General features: G+C 39.2%; 2 protein-coding genes across 2 annotated transcripts; one reads left to right on the forward strand and one right to left on the reverse strand.

Annotated features, from left to right (window-relative positions):
* The first annotated feature begins 7,334 nt into the window (after nt 1–7,334).
* On the forward strand, nt 7,335–18,844 carry ube2b (ubiquitin conjugating enzyme E2 B). Its single transcript, XM_022762507.1, has 6 exons — nt 7,335–7,483; nt 12,030–12,110; nt 12,947–12,972; nt 14,974–15,063; nt 15,577–15,665; nt 16,843–18,844. Exons 1-6 carry the CDS (start codon nt 7,440–7,442, stop codon nt 16,969–16,971), a joined length of 459 nt encoding a protein of 152 aa, XP_022618228.1. The 5' UTR covers nt 7,335–7,439; the 3' UTR covers nt 16,972–18,844.
* Nucleotides 18,845–19,159: 315 nt separating this feature from the next.
* Nucleotides 19,160–20,878, reverse strand: cdkn2aipnl (CDKN2A interacting protein N-terminal like). Its single transcript, XM_022762508.1, has 3 exons — nt 20,627–20,878; nt 19,658–19,763; nt 19,160–19,570 (listed from the first exon to the last, which is right to left on the reverse strand). Exons 1-3 carry the CDS (start codon nt 20,836–20,838, stop codon nt 19,562–19,564), a joined length of 327 nt encoding a protein of 108 aa, XP_022618229.1. The 5' UTR covers nt 20,839–20,878; the 3' UTR covers nt 19,160–19,561.
* Nucleotides 20,879–22,145: the final 1,267 nt, after the last annotated feature.

Raw genomic sequence — 22,145 nt, forward strand, 5'->3', positions numbered from 1 at the left:
AAAAAGAAAGAAAGAAAAAAAGAAAAACAAGAGAGAGCAAAAACCTCTACCTCTCTCTCTTTCTCTGTCCACCAATTAGCATCCAGTCCTGTGTCTCCAGGATACCTGAAACCATGACAACAGCAGGTTACTCTTCCTCTCTGAGATCTTGAGCGCCATCTGCTGCTGACAAAGAGGAAGTGCAGGCTGCTTATTCTGTCACTTTGAGGACAGACTAGAAGATGAGCAAGAAGCCTTGTTATGGGAAAAATCCCATTTGTTTACCAGCATGTAGGCAGTTATACTCCATTATAGTCCACAATAGTTTTGTTGGATGAAAGCTCACCGACATCTAGAATAATCTGTACAACAAAGAGTCTTTTTTGTGTACTTGTGCTTTTTGTTAACTTGAGTATTCAAGGTCTTTCTGGTGCTTTCACAGCATCTCATGGTCTTCATCAGCCAATGGAGCCTACTGGCGTGGACGTGGTTCAGTTGTCATCATGTGACTGAAGTACGGAACTTGGAATTAAGTAATAACAGGTGGTTGTATATTGGGTCGTGATCATAATCCCTGTTTCTGTTAAAGAAGACAAAGACCATAAAATGCAGTTGAAAGCTGTGGAAAAAGCAAATGTAGTTAAAATGATTTTGTAAAACTGTATTTTTTATAGCCACTTTTATCTTTTGCTCTTTGTGTGCTTTCGGAGATTTCAGCACATCAGAAGCTGTGATAAACATTTTCAGTTTTCCTGTCCGGTTTTATTCATTTCAGTGAGACCTCATACCTTGTCTTTTTCCACCACCACATGACCATATGTCTAATAAACGAACCTGAAAGCAATAATCCAAATGTTGTTAGATATGGAAAACCCAAAGCCTAAATTGTGACTCAATTTAAAAAGAAAAGAGACTGACAGAAGGCAACAAAGGTGCAACCTGCACTAGTTGTATTTATGGTCTGGTGCTATGACAGCAACCTATGTACCGGTACTTGTTTGTGTGTGAATTAACATTTACTGATAGATCCGTCACCATGTTTTTCATGCCTCACTGATAGGCCTACATACTATATAAATGTATTGCTACAAAATGCCCTGTTGTTGCATCAGTAATGAATAATGAATTGCAACTCTCTGTAACCCAGTGGTAGATTTTTATTTGGTTTTGAGCATCTTCAAAGTTTCACATATCCCCCAATTATAGAGACAACGAGAAGCTTTTATAACAGCAATAATATAAAAACAAGAGAACTCTGTTGCCACATTAGATACAGCCCAGTGATAATTAAGCTTCAACCATCCCTCTGTCTGATTTTTCCAACTCTGAAGTACCACATCTCTGTCCGTTCTACTCTTGAACATACTATCTTGCCCTACAGATCTTTTCCAACCCAAACACTTCAACAGAGGTGAAGGGCGTTTTCTTTGTCCTGATTCATTAGGATATTTGACAGACCTCATTGTCAGCAATGTTTCACTCTTTGGACTTGTTTGACAGAAACAGCTCCCAAATGAAATCTCTCCACAGTGAGAGAAAATGGGAGCTTTTGGAGGGATATTTTAGACAGCTCTCTCCACCACCACAATCAGAACACCAAATGAGGGAATATACTTGGGGAGAACTGTGTTTATCCCTCCAGTGGCGTTCAGAGACTCTGTGCACTGAATGTACTCTGTTCTGCTTGTGATGGTCCAGCACTTTACTAAAATGTTGGTGTCATCAACTTGGGTGTCAGGCAGGATCCCACCCTGCAGGGTATCTTCAATGAAATAATCACTAGACAGGTCACTTCAGACCCCACCCATGTCGTCCACCCAGAGTACAGGCTTCTGCCCACAGGCAAGTGTCCCCAAGTGCATGCTGAATGGTTATATGAACTCCTTTGTCTCCTTGTCCATCAAAGCTTTAAACAACAAGCTGCACAAAGTCACACTTGTAATATTAATATTATTTATTACTTATTTGTCTGACAGTTTTAAGAACTCTTCTGCTTTACTGACAAGCTAGCCAAACCTGTGCAAGCTGCTTTATTTTATTATTTACTCATCTTTTAACCTCTTAACCCCCTATTTATTCTGGATGAAGACACATTGCATGAAGGGAATGTGCAGTGGTTTGTCAGTGGCAAATCTGAGTGTGTTGATTTACTATGTGTGTGTATATGGATGACACATGTGAACGTGCTATGTATTATGTTATTAGTTTTTTTCAGTAGCTGATACTGTATGTCCTAGACAAATTTCCTTCAGGACAATACGGTTTTAATCTTTAATCTCATAATATTGCCTGAACAGACCAATTAAAGAGATTGGCACTGAGAAATGTGAATGCATCATATATCAGCTTAATATCTGTCCCTTGCCCTGAGGCTGAATAGATCCACTGTGAGGCACAGTCATTAGCGTTTGTGTTACTGTGTCTGGAAAGAGTCCATTTTCTCTCTTTAGCCCTCCCAGACACAAAATGTTTTATACTGGAACACTGAGATTCAGACATCCTGTGCTCCATCACCGAGAGATAACCCACATGATAACAAGGCGGTGAGTCTGCAGCCACATTAGTGGCTCTATTTAGGCACCATAGTGCTTAGAGAAAAATGCTAACATCAACATGCTAACATAGTCACAATGACAATTCCAACATGTTGATGATTTGTTTAACATGTTCAAACAAAGTAACATTCAATAGTTGTTGAACCATTTTACTTAAGGCGAATAATATCAATCCCACTGCGGCACTAGAGGAAAAGTCAGGTGATCACTAAAGTCACAGACCAAGACGCTCCAACAGGCCGCAGGCTTGAGCGATTCCCTGAATGCTCACCAAGTCAGCTGTGTAATTTAATTTCCACCATCGCCCGTGTAGATGTAACAAGACATTGCAGAGCTAGTGGGACAATTAGCTTGTACCATCTTAAAGCTTCACTCCTCATTAGCCTGATGGCTGTTGTACACGTTGATGGCTCCAGCCCCGCCCTAACACTCAGACTGCTGTCTTCCAGCCGCCGCCAGCAGGTTTCTGCGGAGACTAATGGGTCATTAGAGTGAGACTGATGAGAGAGGTAAAAGAGCCTGAGTGACCTCTCCATTCACAGACCATGAGGCAGAGAAAGGGAGGGAAACATGCATTATGGCAAAATAAGGTTCAAGCGAATATGAATGTCGAAAAAAAATAGGCTACTAATATTACTAGACTGAAGACTGCACCTGTTCAGTTGCAGGGAAAAGATAATGAAACAATTCACTGCAATAAAAAAAAACTAGGCCTATGTTAATGAATGCTACATTCATTTCAAATCCACAGATCATGTTAGCTAGCTGCGACAGGAGAATAACCTCCTGTGTATAATAGAAATGTTTGAAATTTAATTCAGGAATATCAGCACAGTTCGAACCACTATGCACACACCAATAGAGGAGCCTTAACTGTAATTACAGCAGAGTTTTTAGATTTTGATGTACATCTGTAATAGCCTCCATGTGGCTGATAAATGTTTCTTATTTCAAATTTAACAGTCTCAGTTAGATCCACAAGACTCAAGGAGAATTTAAAATGATTTAACACGATTATTAATTATAAAGTATATGAAAAGGTTTCAAAGTTTCACTGAAGCAGTTCTTTGGCTAATAGAAGATATGTTACACAGTTCAGAGTACACGACTATAACCTTCCTCAAAATTACATGTCATTTGGTATATGAAATGGTATATCATGAGAGGGAGAGATAAAAAGAAATACCTCTCTCTTTCTCTCTCTCTCTCTCTCTCTCTCTCTCTCTCTCTCTCTCTCAGTATCTTAGTGATTTCTCTGCCCTCTCTATTAAAAGCACCTGATCTCAGCAGTGATACTCTCTTCCTGCCTATTTTAGCTGGATCCAGGCCTTTGTCCAGCCTCTGACAGACACTCATGAGGTCATGATTTTCTGCTTGAAGCAGCCAAGCAGAGAACTACAAAACAAGCTATAACTACTTCAAGAAGCTTCAAAATGTCGCAAAGTTGATTGAAAACCTGATGCATAACAATCAGCTTCTTAGTCCTCATCAATCTATTACCAAACTATTTCCAAGCAGATAAAATCAAGTTTTTTACCGGTGATGAAATTCCATAAATACTTGTTTCCTTCCCCCAAGAACCCAGATAGCAACGCATGATGTAAATGTGTTTTGCATTACAAAAAGGAACATGCTTTTCATTCCTGGCTCATGGGGGAGCCAGAAAAGACGCTAGAGCCAGGCCCTTTTGTCTATGTGTGACCTACATTCTCACAATAGTGAAATGCTAACATGGCTGTGTGTCTATTGATAGCTGCATTCTCTCTCGGGGAGCTGGTCAAGAGAATGATTAAGATAGATTAGATTGCCAGTTATATTTGCTGGAGCTTTGATTGGGATTTCACTGAAGCCCTGCAGTGAGGCTGTTGCTCTAACTCCATGTGATCTTGGTCTGTGTCAATTTCTGTCAAAGTCTAGTTAACGCTGAATTATTTTTGCTTGAGGAGAAGAAACAGTGAAGTTATACAGTAATTTTACCAGATACTACGATATGATTACTACCAGTGATCCCATGTGTGCAATCAAGCATCATTCTATAAAGTTACACTCTCCTATTCTTCTGCTTTGGATATCATATTCATTCGAATGTAAATGCCAAAATCATGACAGAAACCTTTCTTTGATACCATCCACCTGCAGATTATTTTCACGATTAATTGTTTGGGCTATAAAATGTAAAAAAAACACAGTTTCAGTTTCATCATATTGATTGTATTGATTGTTTTGTCCTACCAACTGTCCAAAACCCAAAGATATTCAGTTTACTATCACATCAGTAAAGAAAAGCAGCAAATTCTCATTCTCCCTTTGCAAATTAATCAATTGATTATCAAAATAGTTGGCAATTATTTTTCTGACAATCAATTAAACAGCTCTACAACAGATGTAACTGCATATCTTTACATAATCAGCATATGTATTACGACTTACCTCTAATAACGCCAGTGAAATCTGAGTAATCAACATGTGATTGCTGATTTATGAAGGTGAATTTAACCCCAGGCATCACTGTAAAAAAATAAAATAACAGGAGATGAGAAGAGTTGTTGATGAGAAATGAAGTATAAAATCTAGAGAGAACAAAAAGATGAAAATTATAAAACAGGAAAGAAAACAATTATAGGAAGAAAAAAAAAACAGGACAAACACAAACCCTCTAATAATGCAACAACTACAAGAACCCCACTATGCAATTTAAAACCCACAGTACAAACATAAAACAGCGTTGGCAAGACAAATAATTTTTCTTTGTTTCTCCCTGACTGCTGGAGTAATCACACTAACGGAGTGCTGTGTTTACAGGGGGCCTGTTGAATTAGCAGTATTGTTCTAATCATAGAGAACAGTGCGAGCATGAAAGCAAGATGGTTAGTGTTATCTCGTGTTATTTGTAATTTTCATGGACCACTGCTGTGCACACACACACACACAAACACACACACACACACACAAGGCCTGTGATCACGCATCAGCAAGTATGATGGAAAGAAAAGGCACAAAAACATCTGACTCCAAGAGTGCTTCGAAAGGAAGAATTCTCTTTAGTGTTTTGTACAGTGTGATGTACTGTTATATTAAATGCCACTTCTTTTTTTCTGTTCTACTCTAATGATAAAACTGCTGGGTGTCTGTTCTGATATTGAGTCTAATGTCATTACACATGTGTTTTCTCTCAGTGATTTCCCATGGCTTTGCTCTGAATGCACTCTGAGTCAGTAAACATCCACGTCCATGTGGGATGTTCAATGCGTTCCAACAAATGTTTTTGGATGCCATATTTTCACTTCCCCACAAATTTCCCTTTTTTCTGATATCAGATTATCTAAACTGACAATCTTTGAATTTTCTGCTGTGTTCTTTGACTATTTACTCTTTTAGTCAGTCACTCTTGTATAGTTTTATTTCTCTTTTGTGACGCAAGGCCTAATCACATTTTACAAGTTGCAGTATAACATAAACCAGTGAAGCAGCAGTAGTTGATTTAAGTCTGTCCATATTTTCTCTCACTTGATGTTAATCACTGTAGAAGCAGGACCATGCAGGCAGAGTACATTAGCTACAGATGGATTATGTAGATTAAAGGTAAGCCATTTACTGCTGAGTAGATTATTAGACTGGTGCACATTAATTTTTATTTTCACTTGTCATCTGTTCAGAAGTCAAAGTGGGGTGATTGTATTAGGTGGATGACAGGCTGCATCCTCTTTAACAGACAGACTGTTCTCTACCCACATCAATAGATGGACGACATGGCTGATGCTGTTTGCCCATCAAGATTAAAACACATTGCACAGCTGTTTTCTGCTACACCATGCTTTATTCACTTCATCAAATGTTTGCAGTTATCTTGCTTTCATTTGGGCAAGATGGCAGAAAACAAAAGGCTGAGGCGGGCACAAAAGACAGGAGTTAGTAAAGTGAATAAAGCGTGGTGTGCTGAAGAAAAGTTGTGCAAAGTGTTTTCATTTTTGCACTGAAGCTTACACTGGCATGCACACGGCTGAGTGTGCTTTCTTAAAGTCAGAAAAAGAATTATACTGTTGCCATGATACATCAAGTAGCCTATCACAGGAACTCTATATGTCTGTATTTTTTTCTGAGTCCGTCTATACTGAGTATGTGCCTTGTATGTTCTGATATTTAATATTACATGATTGGCAGCAGAGGAGCTCTGCAGTCAGAAAATGTGACCGGCATCACAGGTTTCCTTGGATGGTTTCCTATAACATTTTGTGTAGTGTCCTGTAATAGGCCTATGTGGACTTGTTGTGGCAGGAAGCTATTGGGAGGGGTTCAGACTCTAGCCTCTAGCACCATCTCCAACATTAATAAAATACTTAAAGTTCAAGCATGATTTTTAACTAGCAGCACAGGCCAGGGGCACATTTGTCTCAAAATCTCTCTATGGCTATAAAGAATGCAAAAGTGTAGACTTGCTCACTTTGCATGCGATATTAAAAAGAAAAATGCCTTCATACAAGTATCTCAGAAACACTTTCAATTCTTATATGATTTTGCAACAATATGGGCTGTTGTACTTCATGTTAGAATGTCACAGAATGGGTGTTTAGAGTTCAAAAATTGTATTATGACTAAACCGTTTCTAGACTTGCGGTCCTGGATAAAACAAGTTAATTGTATCCCATATCTTATATCATCAGAAATATAGTTGGCTTTCATTGGGGAAGCGTTATGATTAACATTTTTACATCAACATCGTCTCTGACATAAAAGGGGTTGTACCTCTGTTGGCCAGCACTGTAAGCAACCTACGTCACCATAAATAGCTAGCTAGCCAGTTGTTTTGAGAGAAGAAGAAAAGGGCTACAAGCGGAAGAAACACCGTATTTGGTTTCGGATCGTATTCTGTTTATGGTCCTGGTTTTTTAAAACATATTTTGAATAATGTCGACCCCGGCAAGGAGACGGCTTATGAGAGATTTTAAAAGGTACCGCAAATTTTGGGCAGTAATTTGTTGTGTTTGTGTGGAGCTAACAGCGTTAGCCGATGGAGCTGTCGGTAGCTAGCTTAGCTTAGCGTTAACTGCTGGTGTCCAAAGAATATTGTATATAAAGCTAGACTGGAGTTATTGTGACATAAACTTGTTAATGTACATGGCTTGTCTCGGCATCTCGCCTGTATAGGATTGACAAAGGCACTATATGATAATTAGAGTGTTATTTGACGATATCTGAAGAAGGCAATTTGGCTTTATGCAGTGTTTCATACCCAGGGGATAACGTTAATCTTTTTTATTTTAACTGACCAGTTTGTTTGTGTTTGTTTGTTTGTTTTGTTTGTTAGTTTGTGAGTAGGTGCAGTTTCAGGTAGCTGAGGTTACCTGAGGTTGATGAAATTTGACTGAACAAAAGACTTGTGGACAATTCAGCAAACCCTTTGTCTTGGTTTAACTAGCCCCGATCAGATGATAAATGTGACAGGGTTTATCTTAATTACTCAGCACAGTCTGCAAATCTGTGAGTTTTAACTCTGATGCTGAAAAGGCAGCAACATTCAACCAGCCAGCTAACATATAGGTCTCAGTCCCCCTTGGCAACAACGTGGCTTGCAGGTGTTGCACAACTCGGAGTGTGTGGTCCTGGTGAATCTCAATGTAAAGAATAGGCATCTCGTCTTGCTGTTTTTACTAAGTATTAGTGTAGATGAATAATCCATACATCATTCTCATGTAAATGGTAATATCAGACTCATGCTGTGAAGACAAGAAGAATATGTTTGGGCTTCTGGGGGAAATCACACCTGGCAAGGGGCTGCTTGTGATACCTGCTATCCTCAATCTGTTGCCTTGCTCCATATGGCACCCCGCAGTAGGTGTGTGTGTGTGTTTGTGTGTTATTCACACACCTGTCAGTGGAAAAAAGATGCTAAGCTATTCTACTAAGAACAGCAGTTGAACCAGGGGGGATAAGGTGTCACTGTAATTCTACTCTGCTGTGCCAGTCCCCAGGTGGTAAAGTGTAACACACTGAAGCAGGGAAAACACAATGGCACATTCCTGGATCAGCCTGTGTGTCCACGCCAGGGCTGGCTGATTGAACTCAGCCCTGCGTGATATTGCCTAACCTGCCTTGGTTGATCTGTAAGTCAAATTATTTGCACAACACGTGTCTTGAAACTGAGCTGTGTCACTGATTGAACAGCAACACATTAGTGTGATGTTTTGGCTCAGTACTTTGGACCTGAAATGACACTTTGCTGCTGAAGTGCTGTTTAAATAAGCATGTTTCTTTTTAGCTCTACTGTATGACCAGTTCTAAAACCATGGTCCTCTTTTGGTAAATAATATTTTCAGGTTTTATAGATAGTAGTAAAGCATGACTTTCATTTATTCCCCAAATGTATTATTAGAAGCAATTTGACATTGTGAAGCCAGCAACCTTCACTTTACACTTTAGTACCATCACTTTATATTTATTCAGCCTTATTTGGTGGGGATACATAATATTTTACAGTAGTTTGTGACCTAGTCTGACTTGGGTTGATAATGAGAAATTGGAGCAGCCTTATCTTACTCTGAAAGCTATTTTAGCACCATTAAAGGCTATGTGTTTCTCATTCTGTTACTCCAGTTCTTTGATCTCACTAAACTAGATCATTTTGGGCAGACCTTAGTCAGACAAGTTATTATATGTACATCAGTTCCTGAATTAACTACAGTATATGAAGGGTTTCCTTGACCACTTTGTTTTTGTATGTTATTACAGAAATCGTACTGTTGCTACTACTAACAAGTATTTTCACTATGTATTAATCTGGTGACTATTTTCCCCGGTAGTTAATTGTTTGATTGTAAACTATAAGATTTTTGTGAAAAATTCAAGATTATGTCTTCGAATGTCTTATTTTGTCCGACTAACAGTTCAAACCCAAAGATATTAATTTCACAAGGAAATAAAGCAGAGAGGCATACAGCTGCAACCAGGGAATGGTTGGTTCTTGTTTGTTTTTTGTATAAGACTATTACACTATTAACTGAATATCAAAATAGATGCCAATTATTTTCTGATGAATTATACAAAACCATCACATGGTCTCCCCCTAACCCTAAAAAAATGCTGCCCACTACTTCTCCTAATCTGTTGTCTGCAAGACTGGTCAGTAATCCCTGGTTTCCAAGTAAAATAAAGTAACTATCAGTCTTTCTAGGAGGGAAGTTGAGTGGAGCCTCAGTCTACCAGCAGAGAGCTCAGGCAGATTACAGTAAATGAGGTTAATTGCAGTGGGTCTGTCTGCAGCTCGGGACTTAGACGTGGATCTACACTCACACACAGACACAGAAATCAGCCTACCTTGTTTTATAGCTGTAAGCTCTTATTAAATCAGCTTTTATACTAGGCTTCGTATTGCATGCCTAAATAGTCTGTGGTGATTCTGAACTTGGCCTACATGTGTTGGTGATCTGAAGCAGGACCTTTTTTAATGTGATACAATAATGTAGCATCAGTGCATGTAGCATCAGTGCATGTAGCATCAGTGCATGTAGCATGTATGAGTTTCAGTAGGGGACCTGGCAAACTAAATAGTAGTCTCCTACACACTGGCCACACATCATGTGGGCTAAATCCACCACAAACCTGTTTCATACCTGTATACCTATAACCTGTTTACTTACCAATAGTTTGACACACCAGTGGCGGTTGATGGAAACTTAATCTAAAATGTTGACCTGCAGCATCTGTCTGTTTTGATTTGCTGACGTCTTTGTTGCTAGGCAGAGATCACTCTTCAGTTAAACAGATCTGGGCAATTTTCTTTGTGGAGCTGAAGCTAAATGATTATTTGCATTAATGATGAATCCATCTCTGATTATTTTGGGGTATGTGATGAATCACTTTGGCTGTAAATCTCAGAAATCAAAAACAAATATGTTTATAATTTGTCTATATTTTCTATTTGGTCTACTTTTAAGTAGACAGAAAACTCTCACCGACTATTTTGATAATCAGTTTGTCATTAAAGTTATTAATCCCGAAAAAAGGTCAAAAGATTAGCAGCTTCAGAGTGCTCAAATGTTGCTTTTGCTTTTCTTTTTTCGTTTAATGCTGAAAATGTGAGGGTTTTGGACTGTTGCTCTTCCAAAACAGGTAATTTGGACTTTACCTCAGACATATCATAAGTATCTGTTGCAACCCTGCTTTTAAGCATCTAATGCACACATTAGTAAAATAAACATGTCTGCATTTTAACCTGATAAATTGGACAACCAAACAAGTAATCAATTATCAAAACAGTTGTTACTGGTTTTCTATCGCTCGAACAACAAAACATTGAATCACTATGTCTTTGGATTTCCTGTTGTTGGAGTTTGACTTTCTGTAGTTGACATTTTATTGTTTCTGTAGTTGACATCAAATTTCAGCAGAACTGGTCACAGTCCCGCGCTACATCCCTGAGTGTGAGTTGAGTTGAGTTTGTGATGAAGTTACACCACTGGTCAGCTGAGTGGGACAAATTTGGCGACTTTTTGAACAAACCTTGGCAGTGTTGGCTAAGAGTTGCCAACACCGCCCCGAGAGTGAGAGACACACCTCTCTCTGTGTCTGCTCTGTTCAGTGAGTGGCAGAGCAGTTACCCAATCAGACACTGTGCTGTGTGAGATACAAAATAAGAAAGATATTCTGTCGCTTCTAATGTTCTGCGTGATCATTTTACAAGTAAATATTGCTGAAATAACAGCCGTAGTCTTTAATTTATGTGTGGGGTGATTTTGTCAGACCAGTGTTGCTGCTGCTGCCAAGTTAAAAACACATCACTTTATCTGCAACTGTTTTTTCTTGGGAAAAGAGGAGACACTGGACATTTGTCCCAAACTTTAATGAACTGGTCTTCAGTATGTTATTTATTTTTATATATATATATATATATATATATATATATATATATATATCTCAGCGATGGAGAGCAACAAGAAAAACATGTATTGATAGAAATGATCAAAGTGCCGCTTCTTCATCTGTGGTTTATACACATTAGTGAGAAGTAATTTCAGGTGAAGGTCAACTCATTGGTTAAAGGGCTTAGCACCACCAGGACTTTGATGCTCTTGGTATAGCAGTGCTTCAGATGAGTGTTAATGGTGTTGCGTATGTTTACTGACATGTGACAGCAGGATGAACACAGAGCACTTGATCCTGCAAGCCTGGCTGTCTACTGAAGTCATGTTGATACAGCAGTTTGTGTTTTGACTGATAATTATCCTGCAGTGAAGGTGTTAATTAAAATCCTCACACTCTCTCCCAATCCTTGTCTCTCCTTTTCCCCTCCCTCTTCTTTGTCTCTTCCTCCCCCATCATTTTTTTTCTTTGTCTTTATCTTTACTTTTTGTATTTTTTCTTTCCTTTTTATTCTTCCCACCTTGCTTCCTGCTCTCCCCCCCCTTTTTGTCCCTTCCTCTGTGCCTATCTTGCTGTCTTTCTTTCCACGTCGCCCTCTGTGTTTCTCTTACCATGTTTCTTTCTCTCTGTCTTACCCAGACTTCAAGAAGATCCTCCCACAGGCGTGAGCGGAGCACCATCAGAGAACAACATCATGCTTTGGAACGCTGTTATTTTTGGGTGAGTCATGCTCTAAATCCAACTCCCTGCTGTCTCTACTGTGCCACTGTGATTATGATGCACAGGTTCCCCCACAAACCCACCCTTGGTGCATTCTCATTCTCTACGTTCTCCCACAGTTCAAAAATATTTCTGATTACAGCCCCGATTGTGGCACAGAGCAGTCTGGAAAATCAGCATGTAGAGACTCAGCAGGTGTTTGATGGAAGAACAGGCTGAGAGACACTGTTGAGGGTAGAGTTGATGAGAAAAGGAAGGAAGGAAGGAAGAATACATAAAACCAAACCAAAAGAGTGACTTTTCAGAGATTAATTTAAAGTGCATGGGAGGGAGAATGAATCATGAAAAAGCAGGAAGGGACTTGCTCTTATTAAACTATACTGGTGGTATGAAATTCAAAAGGGATGCAAGAGGTAATAAAACATCAAGAACACAAGAAAATTGGATCGCTGGAAGTAATTTTAAAACTCAACAACAAGAAGGTGTAACAAAAACAAACCATGGAATAACACATTGGTTTGAAATAAAAATAGACTTGTTAATAGTTCCTCACCTAATTCAAAGTCAAAGTGGAAACTGCTAGAAATGTAAAACGTGAATTCAGCTGTTTTGATCAGCCTAGTTACACAGACTGTGAATGTGAGGAGCCGAGTAAATAAAGACTCAGGTGTCTGTATAGAGCATGCTCTTGTATAAATGGTAATGGTTATGTTGTTTACAAGCCAATGCCTTATTGGTAGCAGTGGGGATTTTTGGAATTTGGAAATAATTTTATTTCTCTCTCTCTCTCTCTCTCTCTCTCTCTCTCTCTCTCTCTCTCTCTCCACCGTCTGAAGGCCTGTGGGAACGCCATTTGAAGATGGTAAGTTATTCGAGATCTGGATTTGATTTAACTTTCTTTTGCACTGTTATTATCGTAGAGTTGTATTATTCAATCCAATTGTTACAGCCTTCTGGGCAGTGTGTTGTAAAAAAACATGGAAGTCTGAGGGTGATCATGGATTACACACCCAAGAAATCAACATGACTGAGGACAAAATCACACACACTCTAAAACATCCTTGCACCTATAAATGGTTGGTTGGTAGGCATATTCTGATTGGTTTGTTTGTAGCTTTACCTTGGTTGGTTAATTTGCAGTCATCTTCTGATTGGTTGATTTGTATAAACCCATCAATCAGAATAAAGTTACAAACCAACCATTCAGAATAAGGCAATAAATTGGCCTCTTAGAATGAGGCAACAAACCAAAATTCACATAAAATATTTAAAGAAATTCCATTGATGTGTCAGACAGAAGTCAGCCCTAAGATAAATCTCAATGGGCTGTGTTGGTGGGGGTGAGACACATGAAATACCATCCAGGGGACCCAGTTTGAGTTGCAGCCTGCTCATAATTATTACCTGGGTCAACCGAAATTTGTAGAGCAATAACATTCTTACATTATATAATCACAAAAGCTGATAAACTATATGAATGAATAATCTCATGCCCCCAAATTAAACCTTACCTTTTATAATCATTGATTTTATTCATTTACGACTGAATGAGCACAACAAAGTGTTTCATGAAAAAAGTGTCACAAAAAAGTTTTATTTTAAGAGATTTGACACAAAGTTGAAATAAGGCAAAGACAGATTTCTTTATATTTGGTGATGTTTAACTAAGCAATGTAGGAGTGCAAATTGACAGGGACAGCTGTTGGGTTATTTAATTTTCAATGCTATATGTATCAATCTTTGTTTTTGTTTTTTTTAAGAAATTACTGACATCAGTACCTCTAATTGAGTAGCTGAACACTCGTTAGACGTGTTCAATGGTAACACAATTGCAGTTCTGTAGTATAGCACATACAATACAAGAGACATACACCGATCAGCCGATATGACCACTGACAGGTGAAGTGAGTAACATTGATTATCTCGTTACAATGGCACCTGTCAGTGGGTGTGTATGGACCTGCGTAGCCACAGATGGGTCAGAGTGCCCATGCTGACTCCTGTCCACTGCCAAAAGCACCTACAATGGGCACATGAGCATGAGAACTGGGCCACGGACCAATGGAAGAAGGTGGCATGGTCTTATGAATCACGCTTACATGGGGAAGAGATAGCACCAGGATGCACTATGGGAAGAAGGCAAGCAAGCAAGGAGGCAGTGTGATACTTGAGGCAATATTCTGCTGATAAACCTTGGGTCCTGCCATTCACGCCTTCATGGAAACTGTATTCCCTAATGGCAGTGGCCTCTTTCAGCAAGATAATGCACCCTGCCACACTGCAAAAAATGGTTCAGGAATGGTTTGAGGATCACAACAATGAGTTCAAGATGTTGACTTGGCCTCCAAATTCCCCAGATCTCAATCCAGTCGAGCAAATGTGGGCTGCAGGCCCCACCTCGCAACCTACGGGACTTAAAGGATCTGCTGCTAACGTCTTTGTGCCAGATGCCACAGCACACCTTCAGAGGTCTACAACAATATTAGAGAAGTGGTCATAATGTTATGGCTGATCGGTGTATGTACATACACCCACTTTTTCTGCATCTCAGGCATGAGAAGTGCTGACTCAGAGTTTAGTTTTCTCTTGTTAATCATCTCTCCCTTATTTTTTTTTTCTTTTTAGCCTGCAGTCGACATCTGTACCTCAATGAGGGATTAGTTTCTTGTTCTAGTCGGGCTGGTGATATTTTTAGTAACGTAATTGTTTCTCTCGCTTTGTCTGACCTCCTCGATCCTTCACACCTGTATTCTCCGCCAAAAATTACTTGTGTGCACCCCCTCAACACACTCTCTCCCTCTGTATTGTCATTCTCTCTGCCTCTCACCTTCTCCCTCCCCCTTCCCCCTCTGTGTCGCTGCAGGAACGTTTAAGCTTCTGATAGAGTTTTCAGAGGAGTACCCAAACAAGCCTCCCACGGTTCGGTTTGTGTCCAGAATGTTTCACCCAAATGGTAAGTGACACAGCTGCTCAGACCTACTCACACTCATGCACATTGACTGACTTTAAACCGTGCGTTTGAAAATAGAACAAAGTGTTGCTTTATTCATAACCAGTGTCTACAGTTTACATTTATTTGTGTATGACGTACAAGATGCTTGAACTTTGGATGAGGCACAGTTTGTTTCAAGGCTCAAAGTTACTCCTTTCCTCCTCATTCAAGCAGTTTCCTCCCATTCATCTCCTTTCCCAGTCCATAATAACATAAATTTAGTCGGTTCCATCGGGCTGGCTTACTCCATATATAACAAAGCAAATTCATATAGAGCATTTGGAGTATACTCCTAGCTATAGAAATTGTAACAGTCTGCTAGGTTAATGTTCACCATCTATTTGTTGATGCGTTGTACATTCAGTCTTTACTAAATGCAAAGATAATTATCTCGGTGACACTGATGCTGAGACATAACTTGTGTCGTGATGTTGATCTCCGTGGTCTGAAGCTTGAACATGTTGTGTTCTCCAGTTTATGCAGATGGCAGTATATGTTTAGACATCCTCCAGAATCGCTGGAGCCCCACGTATGATGTGTCGTCCATACTCACCTCCATCCAGGTTGGTTGGTGTGACTGCCTTTACACAAAGCACTCTAGTTAACGTGGTCTGCCTGGCATCCATAACTGTTATTTGTTTTTAGGATTTTCTTGATGTTTTACCTGCACTGCGTTCACCTCAGTTAATGTCATCAATGAATGCATTGGAGTGATTGAAATACATGGGCTATTGTCTGTTATTTGTTGCATGGATGGATGTGTACATTTTAGATGGGATCATTTTTACTGCATTTAAGTCTTATTTCAGTGGATGCTAAATTATTAAATACATTTTTTTTATTTTATTGATAATTCCCTTTTCATGTGTAAATTAATGTGCAATCCAACTAGGGGTGGGCGATATGGCAAAAATATATCACATCACGATTTTTTAAAAATAAAATCACGATTTCGATTTTATCACGATCTTAAATTGGAAAAAGAAAAACAGACAATTTCGACCAAAGAACCTTTCTTAACAGATTTTATTTCAAATAGTCGCAGTTTTGCCTGCATGTGCAAACAACGTAAAGTTTAAGGTAAACAACAACAACATTCTGGTTCGTAGTGTTACCACCCGACGTGCGAACGGTTTCTGTGCAAACTTTGCAAATTACATTTGCTTGCGCTTGATCAGTTGCGGAAAATCCAAACCAATTCCATATAATGGAGGTGGAATTTTTTTTAGCGACCAACTCCGTTTGACTTTCAGCCACCGCTCTCCATGTGCTACCGCTACACACACAAACAAGGAGGCGGGTAGGAAAGTGCGTCACTGCCCGTAATTCGCTATGATTGGTCGGTCAGGTTGACGACGTCAATACGTCTGGTGCGTCGGTGCATCAGCATAGAACTGCAATTTATAGAATGTGCCCTAGACGATCCCACGATCTCTGCAGTTTGAAAGATCGTCTTCACGTTGTAATCCTTCACGATCTAATATCGTCATATCGCCCACCCCTAAATCCAACCTACGTTTTCTGTTCCAAAGGGAGAGAAAAAGATCAAGGATGAGAGATCAGAATACATGTGATATAGTGTACGCATAGATCTTTATCTCCTCATAAATTTTGTATATGTATATTGTTTGTATACATTACATTATATACAGGTACGTTCTCATTCAGAGAATCTGTCCTGGTATTTTAAAGCTGATAAGTCACAGTGGATATTTTCATTACATATCTTATTTTCCACAGTCGTTGCTGGATGAGCCAAACCCCAACAGTCCGGCCAACAGTCAGGCTGCACAGCTCTATCAGGAAAACAAGAGGGAGTACGAGAAGAGGGTGACGGCCATCGTGGAGCAGAGCTGGGTTGACGTCTGAGATTCTCTCGCTCTCTACTCCTTCCTCTCCATCATCCTCTCTTCATTATCCCAGTACTTCAGTCTCTCATTTTTTACCTCATCAAGAAAAAAAAAAAACAGCAACTATATCAGAAGAACCCAAGTGCCACCCAAAAAAAAAAAAAAACATCCAGAGAACAACCGAACCAGAATGGACATTATCTTGCTTGCCAATACATCTGAGGAAAACGAGGGAGGGAAATCAATCTTTTATTTGTTTCTTGTCCTTAATTTTACTTTTTTTATTGCATGATGTGAAATAAGTTATTGCTAACAGAATTTGTAATATATCTTTGTTGTTTGGTTGGATTTGGTTGGACTGTTAGTGTTTGAGTTTTACAGATTTTTTTTTTTTTTCCTTTGGAATTTTTTTTTTCTTTTTTTGTAACGTCCGCTGGTGTGCACAACTTGACTGTTTGGAAAGGGCAGGTTGATGACCAAATCAGCATATTTTGAAAGTCGTGGAATAACCCAGAAAATGCCTTTTTCAGAGTTGATATCATCACAGAACAATACCTGATCTGTTCCAGCATATCTCTGTTATTTTAAGACACTGTAGGTTTGGGCTCACAGACGTCACAGGCTGCAACAGCGCCAAGTCTCCCTTGCACTGATGAATCATGACTCCGTGGCTCGCCAGCTCTGAGCTTTTATTTTAATCATTTCTTCTCCAAGGTAGCAGATGATATATGTTTGAAAGGGAGTGTTATGAGAAAGTAAATATTAACACTAGGATGGGACAGGATAAGCTCGGACTGCAGATCCCAAAGTGGAGATCAGGGTTAGTTGGTGAAAAGGCTGTGGGAATCCCAGCTGAAATAAGGAAATACTGTTTTAATTTCAATCAACATTTAATTTTCCTTAAGTCAGCTAATTGAGCCAGTCTGCCGTTCTTTGTTGAAAGCTGTCAAAATGTATGTGGAGCAAAGGAGCCCACGAGATGAGGAATTGAACAGTTCTTCTCAGTGCATATCATTGTAGTTCATTCGTGGCTAATGGAACGACCCGACACAGCAAGTACAAATCTGTAAAGGTTAAAGACAATGAGAATCAGCATGAAGTTGATAAAAATACTTAACATGCTGGGTGTACTTCTACATCATGTTCTCCTCTGTTCTGCTTGTTGTCTATAATATGCCTGTATTAGTCATCAGAGTCCGGAATTTAAGAAAACGGAAAGTAGATGCAGGACTGTTTTCCGCTCCCTCTCATGACAGCTCATGTGATGCTTGTGCCCACACAGTTTTCTTATTTCACCTGCCACACAAAGTAATTGACTTTCGAAACGCTTTGTTGCCGGTGACGCGTGTCCGCCTGAGTGATGTCAGTTCTTTTGATCCTTCTCTTGAAATGACACAGCTGACATATAAATTAACAAGTAAGCAGAGGATAAAAGCAGTGCTGTCACATGCGCATATATATATATATATATATATTTTTTTTTTCATTTGCTTTAAATGAGAGCAGTTGGAGGATTGATAGATCAAATTGCTGGAGAGACGACTACACTTGCTTGCAGTTCAAACCCTGCTTCAACAGTTTTCCCAAAGTTGGTTTCATGCCTGCATTTGTCTCGTTTTATTTGTATGTGATACCCAATTAAAAGACCACTTGAGTATAAATTTATGACTTAACCCTGCCCAACTCAGCTAAATAATCAATGGAAGACAGTCATCATAAAACAGAGTTCCTCTTTTCTGAGACGGTAAAGGTCATATTGTGGTTAGTGACTTATTTCACCTAATAAGCAGAAGGGATATGTTATAAAAAATTTTGTGAATTAAACAAGAAAATGTATACTTATAACAATATGCTGTATAAACATAATAAAACACATTTTTCAGACTTTGAAACAGGTTTTGCTCTTGATTTTTAAAGTTTATAAAAACTGTAAAAGTAGAAGAGTAGGTGGACATTGTGTTGTACAGCTGTAGGATTATGCAGCTTCACTATTAAAAATTCTACCTCTTCTGAAGCCAGAACTCTGGTTTTTGCACCGCAGCCTTTTTGTTTTGATTTACTATTTGCTTGAAATGTGTGAGATGATGACAGGAGAAAAGTTATGCCCTAAATTGTTGAGGAACTCACAGAATATCTGAAACAGAATCAAATTGTGATCCATCTCTAACATCATTCTTAGAAAAAAAAGACAAAATATGACCCCATGAGAAAAAGAATTCACAAGTCTTTAATTCCCAAAACAGAGACATGAGGACAAGATGCAGTGTCATCTTGTATCTGAACTGATATAAAAACAGCACTAAAAACAATGAATACACTTTAAAAAATGTAAAACAATCGTGTAGAGATAAATGAGCAGTGAAGCTATCAGACTGCCAAAACTTCTTAATGTCTCCACACAATTAAAATTCTAAAAACCAAGTCTTTGTGTTTCATAAAAAAGATTTTAGATGTTACTATGTTACTCTTATCACATCCGTCATAAATAATGTAGGATGGTTAAAATGCCACAGAAATGTGGTCCCACGTGTTACAAGCACAGCCTGTGTGTATAGAACAACTGAGTCCCATCAGTTTTCATCTGATACAACCAGAGGAGACTGAGCTGGTCATCGACCCTATGATAGAGGAGAGAAATACATGAGAATTTTTTTTTCATGAGAAATTTTATATCTGTGTGTATGTGTGTGTGCCCACAGACGCACCTGTTGTTTCTTAATAATCTCATCTCTCGTCTTGAAGACCGGTGCATCTTCCACCACGATGCCTTCAGCCATTTCCTTCACTTTCTCCAGGAGCTCTGTGCTATACCTGCCAACAGTGCAAAATAACCCACAATTATTCAGCATCCTTAATTAATCTCTGTGGTCCATATTATTTCAAAGAGCTTATAGTGTCGTGAACAATGAGTTGAAAATTGATTGTCATATTTCAAGGATATAAGACAAACATTTCCTATTTCCAACTTCTCTGTTGTAAAGTGTTGCTTATTCCTTTTCTTAAATGATAATGAATTCAAGATGCAGACAAATATAACAGGAAATCAGCATAGAAATGTCAAAACATGTTTGACAATTTTAGAAACAGTCTCTATATGTCCACCAGAGAGCACTGACAAATGTTTTTTTCAACAGTAAATTTAAGGATCCTTAAAGGATTAAAAGGAAAATGTTTTGTATTAACTGATATGTTAGTGGATCGTCATCATCTCTCTGATTCATGAAGAAAAACACCCGGCGCAGCTGCAGAATGAGCAGAGCCCACAAGTTGCCAGTCGTTGTACGGACACAGGGGGCAGTAGTGAGCCCGTCGTGTGTTGAGAGCGGGAGACGAAGAAGATTTCGCACTCGAAAACATTTTTCAACAAACCCCACAAAGGCAAGTTCTGTGACTTATCAGAAGTAATGTCAAACAAGAGGTTTAACTTTTAGAAGTGAAGGGGCTTAGATTGTGAGGGAGTACTGACAGGTTTGGTAAATATATCTAAGGTAAATTTAAACGACAGCTTTAAAGTCCAGCGCTAAGTCGCTAAGCTAGCCTGATCCTGGACTGAGGAGCTTCACCAGCTGTGGAGTGGTTTTATATCCTACAGCTCAGGAAAAGAGTCAACACAAAAGCCTGCCCGATAAAGGGTGCATATGTACTAAAATGTGAAACGTGTTATGTTCACGCACCGACAGCCGAGGAAGACGTTGTTGGCCCAGACCATGGACAGAGAGAGCAGGTGGTCGAGCTGCTGGAAGTCGTAGTCGTTGATGTTCCTCAGGATGAACTCTCTCCTGGCCTGCCAGTGTTTGTCACTCTCCCAGTAACCTCGAAACGTTTCCACCTGGTCGGCCAAAGCTCGGTTTTGTTGAATAAAATCATCTACGTCCAGGGTAGCCATCTTGCTCTTCTCCGACAGAGTCAACGAAGGCACTTTCCTGTTTTCGAAGCGGGTCTCGGAAGTTGTTTTTCTGCGCAGCGTGTTTTCAACAGCGCCACTTGGTGGTGGCGGTGAGAGACATGAAAGACCCTCTTCACAAAGCCTGTGGCGGGACATTAGGCGATACTCCATTACAAGTACATTACAAGTCCAGCTTTCAACAGCTTATTTAAGCAAAATTAAGCTACAAAAGTATGGTTAGCAAAATGTCCTTACAGTTACAAAGGCAAAAGTCATTATGCAGAAAAAAGGCTGCTTTGATGATGTAGTGTTTTACTGTTATAATGGGTTGAGGGGAAGCAAAATGTAATGATTCTGTACACTGTTGGACACTTTCATCTGCAAAACCCCCACCCTCAAAAAAATATTTCTGAATACAGTTACACTATAAAAACCTAATTTTCCTAATTATCTGTCAGTGCAGTAAGGCTGCTGTTTGTTAGGGTTAGGGTTGTTAATTCCTTTTTAAAAAAAAGGCTATAAAGCCACATCTGTAGCTTGAAAACAAGACAGAACACAAGAATTAGGAAAAAAAGGAAGAAAATAGGATGGAATATTCTTACTGCATCGTCAAATTTTCTCACTTTTGCTACTTAATAAATGTATTGAACTAAAAAGTATAATTTTTGCATTTGGAATATAGAGGAGTAGAAATGTAAAGTAGCAGTAGATGGAAGTACTGATGTACAAGTACCTTAACATTCATCAAATTAAAGTTTAGTTTACATGCAAAAATTGGTATGCAGAAAGTGAGTATCAAATCTCACAGGTTGCTTTGGGTGTGTTTGAGAGCACAATACTTATGCACAAAAATATGATTACCATTATCACAGTTCCACTAACTGCACAATCCTTAGCTGCAGATTTTGCCTTGCATTGGTTGCTCCAGTGATACCTCCCCCATACCGAAAACTTAAGTACAAACACAAACAAACACACACTCTCTGATATGGAGATATGCATAGGGACAAGTGACAGAAGGAAAATGTTTATCTGCCTTCTTCTCACATGAGGAACATCTCTCTCTCTCTCTCTCTCTCTCTCTCTCTCTCTCTCGCTGTGTTGGCACTTGGTCAGCCTGCCAGGAATATGATCAGAGAGAAACACTGGACTTTTAACCTCCAGTCTAGGCTTACGGGCAGTCACTCAGGCTCACAGAGATGCACAAACACACACACACACAAACAAACGCACAGTCTCTTTTTGTGTGCACATATCACCTGCACATATCGCCACACAGATATGTGCACAAACCCCTGCAATATTTT

The sequence above is a fragment of the Seriola dumerili genome, unplaced genomic scaffold (genome assembly GCF_002260705.1).
Source record: "Seriola dumerili isolate Sdu_G_001 unplaced genomic scaffold, Sdu_1.0 BDQW01000449.1, whole genome shotgun sequence".
In the NCBI taxonomy this organism is placed as follows: Eukaryota; Metazoa; Chordata; class Actinopteri; order Carangiformes; family Carangidae; genus Seriola; species Seriola dumerili.